Source organism: Pezoporus flaviventris, unplaced genomic scaffold (genome assembly GCF_033815535.1).
Source record: "Pezoporus flaviventris isolate CSIRO_AGI_PZ_B2104156 unplaced genomic scaffold, CSIRO_AGI_Pfla_v1 ptg000079l, whole genome shotgun sequence".
In the NCBI taxonomy this organism is placed as follows: domain Eukaryota; kingdom Metazoa; phylum Chordata; class Aves; order Psittaciformes; family Psittacidae; genus Pezoporus; species Pezoporus flaviventris.
In genome coordinates, this window is record NW_026892627.1 from 5,773,819 (window position 1) to 5,786,945 (window position 13,127).

At 40.2% G+C, this 13,127-nt stretch overlaps 1 protein-coding gene across 4 annotated transcripts in view; it reads left to right on the forward strand.

The window, feature by feature from the left end:
- The window catches only part of LOC133280109 (sodium channel protein type 5 subunit alpha-like), a 215,612-nt gene that overhangs the window by 115,316 nt on the left and 87,169 nt on the right, over positions 1-13,127 (forward strand). For all 4 annotated transcript variants that reach the window (XM_061474505.1, XM_061474506.1, XM_061474507.1 and 1 more), the window contains 2 exons: positions 3,566-3,739; positions 5,165-5,521. In XM_061474505.1, coding sequence (XP_061330489.1) covers positions 3,566-3,739; positions 5,165-5,521 — 531 coding nt within the window. The remainder of the gene's footprint in view (positions 1-3,565; positions 3,740-5,164; positions 5,522-13,127) is intronic.

Sequence of the window (13,127 nt, forward strand, 5' to 3'; positions counted from 1 at the left end):
ACTGCAAAGTAAGCAGAGACCGCACTTCTCTGAGGAGAAGCAGAGTGACAGATCTACAGCCAAGCTGCAGGGACAGCAGAAAAGCCTTTCCAGAGGCAATGCAGTACAGTTTGTTAACCCAGGGGGCCACTAAAATTCTGCAGTTACTACAAAACGGAAGCTTTTTCTTTAATCGTCTTTCTCAGGGTTTATGTTTAAATGTTCCGATGTTTTACTGCTTTAAAATCCTTTTAATTTTAGAAGAGTCTGTATTGGAAAAAGCACAGGCTATCTAGCTATGGAATGGTGGAATTGCCCCTAAAATCTAGTGGTAGAAACAAAGATATCCTGTAGGACCATAATTATCCTGTAGGACCTTGTTATTCTTAGCTCTGGGCCTTCTTGGCCAGCTTAAGGTTCTTCTCCTAGGCTGTGAGACCGGTCTCCAGTTTTTCAGCTGCTGTGTCTTGGCAAATCTCTGTGTGTAAAATCTGTTTGGGTCTCTCTTGCCTCAGACCCATGTTGTTGCCCTCTGCGGAAAGCAGTAGATAAGGTAGCTCAGAAAGTCATCTCACAGGACTGCATCCAGCTCCATTTTGCAGCCAGCCTTCCTTGTTGTTACTCAACAGTTTGTGGCCTTCTAAGATGACTTAAAAATACTCCTTCAGACCTGCTATCCATCAGAGCAGGTGGTAATGCTGCCATTTCCCCCTGTGGCAATTGGTAAATGTATCTCTTCCTTACTCTGCTTTTGTCAGACCAGCTTCTCTCTTTGCAGACCACAAGCAGTGAAACTCTAGCTCCTGGCATCCCTCCTACCAACACAGCTCTTGCACACCTGCTGGGACTGAGCAGGGCTGAGCAGGGTGCCAACAAGGAAATAGAAACAATGGGCAGAGGTACAAATTGCAAACCAATTTTGCTAAATTTTGCAAACAAACAAACCCCAAAATCTCACTGTGAGTTCCTCAGCGCTTCCTGGAGCTAGTTCTCCTCTTTGTGCTAAAGTTGAAAATTAAAAAAAAAAAAGCCTGCTAATATTTTTTGTAACAGGCTGATGGCATGGGCTCCCTTTCCTCTGAGATCCCAAGATGGGTCTGTGAGATGACAAACCACCCCAGCTCCCCATCACGAGCTTTACTTAAACCCCCACATAACTGGATTGATTGTGAGTAGAGCAGGTCAGAGGAAGGTAACTCCATTTTGTGGAGGATTTTGCAAAGTCATTTGTAATGAAAATTGACTTTTTTTGCAATTTCCTATGAAAGAGAGTCCCTGCTTCAGGGCAGGCTGCCAGGTGATTGCATTCCCTAAACCACAGACTGACAGACCCTTCCTCTGACCCCCTGCTCGCTGGCCATTGTCCTCCTATTGCATCTAACCCTCTTTGAATTATTACACTAGTATTAAATGGGGGGAAATATTAAAAAGGGGAAATCTTTGTCATTTTTTCCTCAAAACAAATGAAAGAATGAAAGTAGGCAATGGATTTCCTTTCTCCAAGAACAATTCTTTATCCACTGCCAGCCACTGGAGATCTACTTCTCTGTCCATCTACTTCATGCAGCATCTGTTACTTTGAGGCTCCTTTAGATCATCACTTACAGAAATAAACATTTTCAAATGCGATCAGAAGGCCATACAAGCACGTGTACATGGTTCATTTGCCTATGTGGTGCCACCACTTAAAAATGGGTAGCTAGAACAAGATTTTACTGATTTTTATTTCCTTTAGACATAGATACCATTATGCAATATTTAAGCCTAAATAGCTGAAATGATAAAGATTATTAATTTGTTTTTTAAAGGCAAAGCTCTCCAAATCACCATTGTCATATTTAGCTCCAGCGGGATGCTAAGTTACTTGCTTTCTTTCCAGCCTTTATCATTTTAAGTATCCAGCCTCTTGTCCAAGTCTAGTCAGTGTGTACCAGGTGCCAGTGATTTGACAGCTGCTGATGGAAATTCATAGCTGGTACATGTACGTGATTCCTGATGCCTTTAGGAAGGCTCAGACATTTTGCTATCTTACCGTGACATTTCCTTCTCAGAAGCCTATTGATTAAAATGATTCAGGCAAAGAAAGTGATCCTCCTGAGTCATTTCTCAGCAAGATGGTTGCATAATGTATGCAGCTTGGTATTGTGGTTTTTAAGGCAGTCCCCTAGATACAACTTCACGGACATCCAGTTTTGTCTTGTTCCTCTGTCCTAAGGGAAATTGAAGCATTCTGGTGGGAAGCTTTGGTATCTCTGACCACCATGACTCAGAAATTGTTGGCTAGTTAGAAGTATGAGACAGGTCATTGTGTTGGGTTCTTGGTAAGGGATGGTGATGAGATGTTGATACATTCCAAGGTATTGTTGCAGTTCAAGGTATTATTTTCCTGGTGAAATTTATTTTTTATTTATCTAATTTTATTGCTTAGTATCATAATTACATAACTTTAACTTTTCCCTTCTACATCTTACGGGGTTTCTCATCTCTGTTGCTCAGAGTTGATTAGTTTTGCTGGGATAATGCTGCAAATATCTAGCTTATTTGAACGAAAATGCTTCTCTTTGACTCTATGTTACTGATACGTGTGCTCTGGGTTCCCCCCTTGTTTTTAACCAGCACAGTGTATTAATGTTGACTGTTTCATGCAAAACTGTGTGCTTTAATATATATGTATAATAGAGATTTTTTCAGAAACATAAATCTCTGGGACTTGGAATGAAAATGAAACTGTATATAAAGAACTTAGTGCCCACGTTTAGTCGTTTCATGTTGACTGTAGCCTTATGTTGTGCACTTAAAACGTTACTTAAGGAGGCATACGAAAGCACAAGATCTGATTCTCTGAGATACTTTGCCAGAAATGTGTTAAAACCGAATTTTTTGCCAGTAGCCTTCCCATCCCACCACCACTCCCCCCACCCCCCCCACCCCCCGCCTCATAGGTAATATTTATATGTTGCTTTACAGAAAAGTGTTCCAATTAGAAGTTCCTCCATATGACATTTGAACTGGGTCATAAATAAGCAATATGTTCCTAAGACACTGTCAAAAGAAAATTGCCATGCGTATTTGTAAAAAAAATGCCTAGGACTCAAACTAGAGTTTCTAATCACCTGTCAGCTATAACCTCAGAATGACTGGAGACTTATGTTGCCCTGATATGGACAATAATAACGAAAAGGGATAATACAGCAGGAACACTACAACCCCAATACCCTTCAACACTCACGATCCATTTATTTGGGTTTCTCCACTGAAATGAATAGATTTAACCTCTATAAAAGGCACCTTTACACTTTCTTTTTCTCTTACCATTGGCGTTGTTCAGATGGTTGAAGGAGATGGAAATGTATGTTTCAATCCAGAGCTTGAACTTGGATGTCACTGTAACTTTACGGCAGTGTCAAATATTACTGTGAAAAGATGAGACGAAGTTGTAATAGTGATAAAGAACCAGGCATGAAAAATAAAGTATTTGCTTGTAAAATGTTTGGGGTTTTGTTTTCTGCTGTGTTCACCTGTATCAGTCTGCAAGCAAAGAGGTGTGCTTAAAAGGTTACTTTGACTTCATATTTTCTTTCTGCAGGTCTTCACTGGGATTTTTACAGCAGAAATGATCTTCAAAGTAATTGCCCTTGACCCCTACTACTATTTTCAGCAGGGCTGGAATATTTTTGACAGCATAATTGTTATTCTAAGCCTGATGGAACTGGGTTTGTCCAGTATGGGAAACCTGTCTGTTTTACGCTCCTTTCGATTGGTAATGGTCTTATTCTGTTCTCACCCCTCCTCTTTTATGATATATAAACTGACATGAATGCAACATATTTTCTTAAAAACGCATCTGCCGATAAAGACTTTAATTGCTGCAAACTGGTGAACAGTACGTGACAGTAATTATAGGCTGCGCGATAAATGGAATTGCTCCAGATTTACATCAGGGTAAATGAGAACATAATTTGATTCCTTCTAGCTGTGCCAGGTACTTACAGAACACTTAAAATGTTTGAGTTCCAATTTGTAATAAAAATCTGCCATTTTATACCTGTACACCTGTTAGCATAGTCAGCAGATAATTGATAGCCCAAGAAATGCAAGAGCCACTATGTTGTTTTAGGAGTTGTTATTCCTAAATCATGTTCTAAACATGCCACTGTTCTTTTAAATGTTGTCAAAAGAAGATGTCTTTGAATTATTCACGGGATGATTTTTTTTTTCCTAGAACTGATCAGCATAACATAGCATCTGTCTTTCACGGGAACTCCTTAGCTGTTAGCTTCTTTGTTATGCACGGGATAGTGGTATTCTATTAATGAGAGACTGCTGGCATATTGGAACAGAAAAGTAGTTTCCTTGCCAGCCTGACATTTGTGTTGCACTTCATGTACCAGGATGTCCATGCTAATCATTCTGGCCATGATATGGCTTCACAACTTGGAAAGACCAGGAAAATAAGCCCTTATGATTACATTTAGCAGAAGACTTTTTCCCCAAAAAATTCTCTGCACTGCTCAAAAATGCTAAATTTTCACTGCTTATGTTACATCCTGAGAGTCTCCTGTTAGTTTTTGAGCAATCCTTCTTCAATAGGGCTGAAATTAACCTTCGATTGAAAACACAGCACAAGGGCTAGGCACCATTTACGTCCTTAAAATAGGTCTAAAGTGGGACGTGGGTCGTGCATAGACTGCGTGATCCCCGGCACAGAGGTGATTTTCACCCTGGGAGCTAACAGCTAATAGCATCTGGCTGAGGCTTGCTCTGAAACACGGAGGAATTTCTTCTTTCTGTGTGGGATCAAACCCTAAAACCCCTTCCCCCCGATGCCTGCCAGGCTGTTTAATTTGAGGAGAAAAAACAATGTAAAAGAAAATACTAAGACCTGAGTTTTCCTCCTTCCATCCTCTCCCCAGTCATTATGATTTTGGGGGAATGCACCGCTAAAAGCAGGTCTATCTAACAAGGCAGAGCATAGCTCTGGAAAACTGAATTCTTATCTAAGAAGCCCAGCTGATATTTTATTAATAGTACTAGTGAGGTTAACAGGAAGTATGGCTAAAATCACCTTGTACCACACACACTGTGGTATTTAGCGTCTTTCATGTTTTATGCACTTTAATAATTCATCAGCCAAAATGTATGTTGCTTCTGTGAACTGACACTGTTGTTTATGTTTTGTTCACAGCTGCGAGTCTTCAAGTTGGCAAAGTCCTGGCCGACCTTAAATACACTCATCAAAATCATTGGTAATTCAGTGGGTGCCCTCGGTAACCTCACTCTTGTGCTGGCAATCATCGTTTTTATTTTTGCTGTGGTAGGAATGCAGCTTTTTGGGAAAAGCTACATAGACAATGTGAAGAAGATAAGCACGACTGGCAATTTGCCACGATGGCATATGAATGATTTTTTCCACTCGTTCCTCATCATCTTCCGAATTTTGTGTGGGGAGTGGATTGAGACCATGTGGGACTGCATGGAAGTAGCTGGGCAGCCACTGTGCCTTCTTGTCTTCTTGTTGGTCATGGTGATAGGAAACCTGGTGGTGAGTTCTCAAGATTCTTTTTCTCCTTTTCCCAGTATGTGTGTGCAAATGTACCATTTTTTAATCCAGAAATAGCAAACCTAATATTGCTCCATGGCTTTAATTCCATGAACCAAGTTGTCGCCCAGAGAAACTTGTTCATATCCCAAATACAAAATTGCTAGCATTGCATTACTAATTAGGAATGAAGTCTTACTCATTTTTGCAGAAGAATAGATAATGCTTTACCAGGAGAAAGGCACATGGGCTAGTTATAATGATTTTAATTCTTAGGCCACTCATGGCGCTGAAGTGATTCCATATCATTCTTCTACACAGGAGGGAATAGCATCTTAACTGTCACTATACTGGGAGATGTTATTTCCCTTCATTTTTGGTCCAGAACATGTGAACCTTATAGCTATCACCCTGTCTTTGAGTGGAGTTTTTCATGTCTTTAGCCTGCATGTTCTAGGAAGCTACAGGTTATTTTTGCAGTCGTCACTTGCTCACTTGCTTTTTTAATAGACTGTCATATAAGCATGGCTTACATAAGCTCTCAACCTATTAAGACTGAATTGTATTTCCCTGTTGACATCTTAAGGAGCGCTTTGCTGGCTTGCATCATTGTGGAAATGTTTCGCTTGTTCAGCTTAACAGAGCGTCTTTGACATTGAGGCTCTAATGGACTTACTATTTGTGTAGAGAGATTTTTAATACTAGATGCTGCTATAAAAAAAATTTGGGTTTTGCTACTGATTGCTTTTAGGGTTTGTTTTCCTTTGAAGTACCCAAAGTTTTTGTTCTCAGCTGCTTGAATATAAAAGTTCTTGAAAGAGCTTGTAGAAAAACAGACTATTGTTTTGTCTACATTAATTTACATTTTAACAGTTAGTTTTGCACTGGCACAGGTTGCCCAGAGAAGCTGTGGCTGCCCCATCCCTGGCAGTGTTCAAGGTCCGGTTGGATGGATTTTGGAGCAACCTGGTCTAGTGGAAGGTGTCCCTGCCTGTGGCAAGGGGATGGAACTAGATCATCTTTGAGGTCCCTCCTAACCAAAACCATTCTATTATTCTATAATTCAAGATGTTAATTAGCAGCTAGAGAGAAAGTCATCTTATTCCTCTGGCATCACCAAATTCTTGTCACATCTGCCAGTATTTATGGTAGTATCTGTGGTCACTTTCCCAACTGCAAGGCTAAGCGATACACAGCAGACCTCAACTACTGATGTGAAGGCTGCAAACTGGTGTTGGAAGAGTTACAACCACTACAACTGTATGGTACTTTTGGTGATTCAGTTTGCAGGTCTTGCCAAGTCTCACTAACATAAATTCAAAGGAATGGCAGAAGAAAAACCAGGAAAGTTAGTAAGTGCCCTGGGTAACTTCATGTTAGAGAGCAATCCAGCTATTGAAAGGAATTTTAGTGAATCTTATATCTTTGGTTTGTGTTTATACTTGCTGCAAATGTCTTGGACCAATGCAGTGCCACGTGAAACTATTTTTACTGTGGGTCAGCTGATATTTGAGTCATCTTCAAAGAACTAAACTTTACAACATAGCTGGAAAGTATGTGCTGTGTAACTGCCTTTGGCACAATAGGACTATGCTGTTATTGTCAGATGGCATTTTTACAATATTTGAAGCTGATTTGGAAGGTAAAGCCAAACTAGATATAATAAAATAGTTCTCCCTCATTTGTAAGAAAGAGCTTCTGAAATTGCTAAGTGAATAATTATGCTTAATGTTAAGTTTTATGAAGGGCTTAACATATTTCCTACGTATGTGTATGTTACTGAGGTTAATAAGGAAAATTGCCATGACAAGAATTATTAAGAAGAAGAAGGGGAGTTTGGGTAGTGATGCAGTCCCTAGTGCCTCCTACTTTGGCAGGTCAGCCAACACGAGAGTCAAGCGTGACACCAGCCACTTCTCAGGGAACAATTGAGTGTAATGGGTGCTAACAACGTGCATGAATAAAACTGACACTTCAATCACAGATGCAACAACCTGCCAACCTCATTCTGTGTGCATGGTGTATTCTCGCCAAGCCACCCTTTTATTCTTCTGCTGGCTACCTGGATGAAGCCTATTTTATACCAGCTTCTCCTGAAATGCCATCAAGTGAAGGGCAACTTGATGCAGGGCAGAAATGCACTATCTGACTTTGCTCATGCTCCAGTTTGGCTGTGTATGACATAGACAGCACCCAAAAAGCATCAGTTAGCATTAACCCAAGCTAACAGCTGCAGTGCATTAACACACACTCAGGGCTGAGGTTCTGAACTGGTGTTGTCTCACCTCTGCCTGATAAACATATATCCCCTAGCACTTTCATGGCACATTCACCACCCAATCCACCACAAAGCTGGTAATTCACTGCTGCATTTCCATGGTGGATTTTGTCTTCCTGGAGTCACAGGCATGCCAGGGTGTAGAGTCTGTAACCAAAGAAATTCTGACATCTTCAGAATTTTCCTGAAACATGAAATATAAGGCTGGAATTGCTTTTTTAGGATCAGCCCCAGGCTTTTTTTTCTTTCTTATTTTTTTTGCCTGCTGTCCATGGAAATACTATTCACTCAGGAAAATTTTAAAGATATTTTTTGAGAACATGAAGGTAGAAAGCACCATCAATTTCTAGGGTATCAGGCTATCCTGTAGGAAAAAATACATAACCGTCATCATTGAATTAATGCATGATGCATGGAATTATGAAATACAAAGTGTAAGGTCATGCACTCAACCCTATTTAAGAATTTATGTTATGATCAAGTAGCTTACCAACACAAAATGTTTGAGAGGATAATAAAAGTATATGTATCAGTCACTGTGGACATCTACATCTGAGATAATTGCATGGAGAAGCCTTCGCAGTCAGATCTGGTTAATGGAATCCATGAAGTCATAAAGTATCTTACCAAAAAAAGGCATCTAAAATGCATCAGATTAAATAGCCTCTAAAAGTACCCATTTCTGTCCCTGAAATCTTGGGAGGCAAATTTAGCTGTATATACCCCTATGTACATATCCCTTCGGCTGACTGAACCAGTATGATGTACTAGTGTATGGATACATTGCACCCATGAAAAAAATAAATGATATTCCAATAAATATTAGGAAAGGTAATTGCAGAAAGTATGAATGCTGTTGCATAGAGATCTGCAATACTAGATATGCAATATACCTCATTAATGACTGATGCTCAAGAAAGACTAAGTGCTACTGGAAAAGCACAGTATTGGAATATATCAGAATATGAAGATGATGCGGGGAACATAAAGCTAGGCATGGAAGGAGAATAATTGTGACAGGAGAATAGTAAGTGACAGGATATTGCTCATCCCAGAACAAAGGAATATTAATCACTGTGGGTATCTTTAGGCTGGGTTTGGAGAGGAAACTTCTGACAGCACAATGAGATTGTTCAGGAGGACTTTCCAGCAAGACTGACTAGCCCCAGATGACTAGTGTGTGAGATAGAACTTGGTAAGTTTGTGAAGGAAACAACCCATATTAGCAGGCGGCTTGACTTGGCTACCCAAGAGCACCTTCCAGTCACATTCTTGGAAAAATAGATGTTTGTCCCACCCTATATGTCCTTCCTACAAGTCAGTGTAACATGGTTCCTTGAAGAGATGCTCTGGGAAAATGCTGATAAACCTCCATCAAGTCAAAATCTGTGGATTCTTAAGCTGGTCAGATGCCAAGAAAATGTCATTAAGTCTCATTTACCACCATTTCTATCTTTACCAGCCAAAGTCTGTTGATAAAATGACATTACCACAGCTGTTCTGACAGAGACACGTCTGCAGTAAGGCAAGAAAGAAATCAAATTACGGGGAATGATAACTTCTTAGTATTTCCACCTCAACACGTTCTTCCCCAAGAGTCTATCTACCTACCAGTAGAAGGTTTTCATAAGCGCCATCAGTGCAACATGGATGAAAATAAATGTCCTAGAAGGATAAGGGTTAGGGGAATGAAGAGCCATTTATCATAGATCCTGGCTTTAATAATGTGCAAGAGGGAGATTGGGGTTGGGAGAATTGTTCAAGTAGGAAAGAGAAGTGACTACAGGTACATATGAAGCTTAGACTATAAGAAGAAATTCAGGCAATTTCCTGCCCTGAATCACTTTCCTAAGTGACAGACACTAGGTAACATAAGGAGTCGTTGGGTCTCATGCAGCTTTCTAATGCTTACTAGCTATGTCTGTAACCCTGTAGTTAGGCAAGATCACTTTCTATGTGTGCCTGCAAATTTGTGTCTATCCAGATTGTTTTATTTCTTTTCTATTTGTTTTAACATTAAGAACAAAGGAACGGCCTGTGATAAATTTTTCATTCTGATGACCTTTGTTTGCTTTTTTAAAATTTGTTTGCTAATGTTGCCTTTAGTTTGATGTTTGCAGTTAAGAAAACCGAACAAAAAACTCACAAAAGAAGTAGCTGTGATGTACAGTGTATAAACTTGTAAGATGGGGCTGCCGTTTGTCTGGTCTCCAGCACTGGGGCTTTGTTTCTACATGAAAGCATTTCCTAGAATTAACTACTGAGTGTTACTACATGAGCACCATGTTCTCCAATCTAGGAACATGAGAGGGGGTGTATGTGGCCACCTGTGTAGGAGAACCAGTAGCCCACCCTGTCGAAATCCATCAGCTGGGCAACTGTATGTGGGTTTCAAAGGCAAGGGACTACCCCAGCTGAAAGTTTGTGGTCAGTGCAGGCCTTGAAGAAGTTTAAGAATATTGAGGAAGATGATCTTACACATTTGTCCTCAGTGCCAGAAAATGTTCCTGGGCGCATTCAATTAGGCACAATTCTATTAGGATAGAACTAGCCATGAAGTCCTGTCCCGCCCAATACTGATACATCTCTATCACTGCAGGTTTCCCAGCAGATCACAAGCAGGCTTGAAAGAAGCTTATGGTAATGTGTCAGATTTTCTCTTTGTTTAAGTGAAATAGACACAGAGAACTATCACTGTCCCTTGTGGTGAAATCATAAGCAAAATAGCTAGACATCTAACAGGCCTAGGTAAAAGTGGATTACAATTTTACATTTCAAGAGCTCAGGCAGCCAAATCATATTATGACGGTCAAAGAAGGTCTTCAAATGAGACATATTTCTGCCTGATATTTCTGCCTGACATGATGGGAATGTCACTGAGGAAAGCTAGAGCAAGACTCACAGTTTTAACAGACATGAGGCATTACATCAGGGGGTTTCAAGACCATGAGGCTTTACCAGGGTGACTAAGGGTTTCTTTATGCCAAAGGAATGAGGCCTAATTCATTAAGATTCCTTGTGTCAATAAACAAATTAAAAAGGAACACTGATGATGTATGACAGCATTTTTCCAGCTATCTTCTTATTTTCTTCACAAATTATGTACAAATCTAGAACTACCGAAGCCTTATTTTCATGGTTTTTACTGTCTGTCCCTAGAGAAATGTACAACTCAAGAGTTGCAGCAAGACTTCCTGAATCAAGTAATTATTTTTGCATTTAATGACAAACATATTCTCATTCATGGAGGCCACTGAAGACATCATTCTGTGAATAAAAGTTAATCTCCTTGGAGGAAAATGTAGTATTTATATTGTATCTGATGATTAAGATAAACAAACTGGAATTATAAACTAATATGCACCTCCTAATTGAAAATACTAGGTTAAACTGCTTGCTGAAAATTAAAGCAAGTTTGGGAAGAATGTATTACAGTCCAAAGTTACAACATTTTAGGTTTTAGTTTTCTAGTTTTCAAACCACAGGAGAGGTCTGTGTCCTCAGGCTTTGTATAATGTACTTCTACCACCACTTGTACTCTCCTTGGGCTCACCATTTCCACTTCTTGCACAATGGAGGGAAGAGGTGATAAGCTACAACTATACAAAGCTGGGGGAGAACAGCATTTAGCAAGGAAATGTGCATCCATGTGAGATTCAAAGAGAAGTTCAGGTTGTCGCAGGCCTTGTGTGAGCACTGCTTTCCCTCTGTACCTTCGTGTTCGTGTCCTGGATGCAGTTATTCACCTGATCTACTCTTTCAGCAGCTCCCAGCATTCTAGAAATATGCATTGGTGTTTTTGGTAACATCAGCTCAGAAGGCCATCAGGCGCACAGGTGACAATAGGTATGTCAGTAACAGTCAGGACACGCAAAATCTGCCAAGTGGAGTGCATGTGGGGTGCCATCGGGGAGGAGGAGGACTCATCAGGAAGCTGCAGGAGCCATAATGACAGCTGGGGAATTCTGGGGATAGGGGCTGGAGAGTTAGAGGGTCTAAGAGAAGCCAGTGAGCTCAAAGGATCATTAGCAGTGGAAGTGTCATTTGAGTCTATTTCATCAATTTGGACACTTACATAAGGGAGGTGAATTTTCTTTCTTGAGTCACGTGCAGCTTTGCAGAAAAGCAGCCTGGAATACATGAATAAGCGCATTTGGGGACAGAGGCATGATATAGTCAAAACAACTGTCAGCATGTTACCATCCTTTTTGCTTCTTTTGATGTGTGCTTGTGGCTGGCAGCAGGTATATCCAGCATTTGAGTTTGGAGAACTCAAACTTCAGAGGAAAGTACCTAAACCTCAGCACATTTCCTGGCTTCTGCCTTCACGTTTTCCATGCCAGCTACTTCATAGCCCACTTTTCCAGGAGCAATTTTTTCTGTTTGTATTCCCCATTATCCACCCTCGCTTGAGCAGCATCTGGGAAGCAGAGCACCTAGGAAGCGGATGCTTTTAAGCAAATATCTGGCTATACCTACTTAAGTATTAAGCATCCTCAAGTATAATGAAAGGTCCACCAGAAACAGAAGCATGTAATGATCAAAAAGATAAATCCTGACACCAATGATCAATCAGTGCAGTTGCTACTGATGACTCCTAGCAGAGATGGAAAGCTTGCATTCTTCTATGGGTTACTTTGAAGACAAATCTTTTGCCTAAGACTCCAGGCTTTAAAAATTTTGTGATTTAGGAGTTCCCACATAAATAACTATCTTTTTTTTTTATTGGGTAGATATATTCCACCCTTATGTGTAACACCAGATGCTGATACTAGAAAGTCTGGGGAAATGAACCTTAGGATATTTATGATGGACCATCAAAGATTGCTGGGTTTCAGAAGTGCCACTGTATAGTAGATTAAGTAGACTCCATTCAAAGCTTGGAGATAAAGGGCTGCTTTGCCCTAGAGAGATGAGGGAAGTGTACCTGAGAACAGATGGGAGGAGAAACTACTTTCAAAATGAGCTCCTGAAAAGTAATCTGCTTCCTTCTGTCACTCCAGATTTATGAGTTTATGATTCCTGCCACAGGCTCAGTTATTTCTTCTGAAGAGTTGAATCTTGGCACTTAGTAACTAAATCTGAGCATGCATCATGTATTAGGGGACAAGTGTGTTCAGTTCCTTTTTTCACTGTACTATATGGTGTCAATGTTGAATATATCTACTAAAATCTGCCAGTATTTTTCCTGCAACATCCATCCACAGGATGGTAGATCTGTTTTTTAATACAAATAGCCAAAATCATAATAAAAGTTGGGGTACAGAAGAGGAGCAAGCTTTTGCTTCTAATGCAGCTCAAAGAAGGTTGAAAACAAAAACTGGACTATTT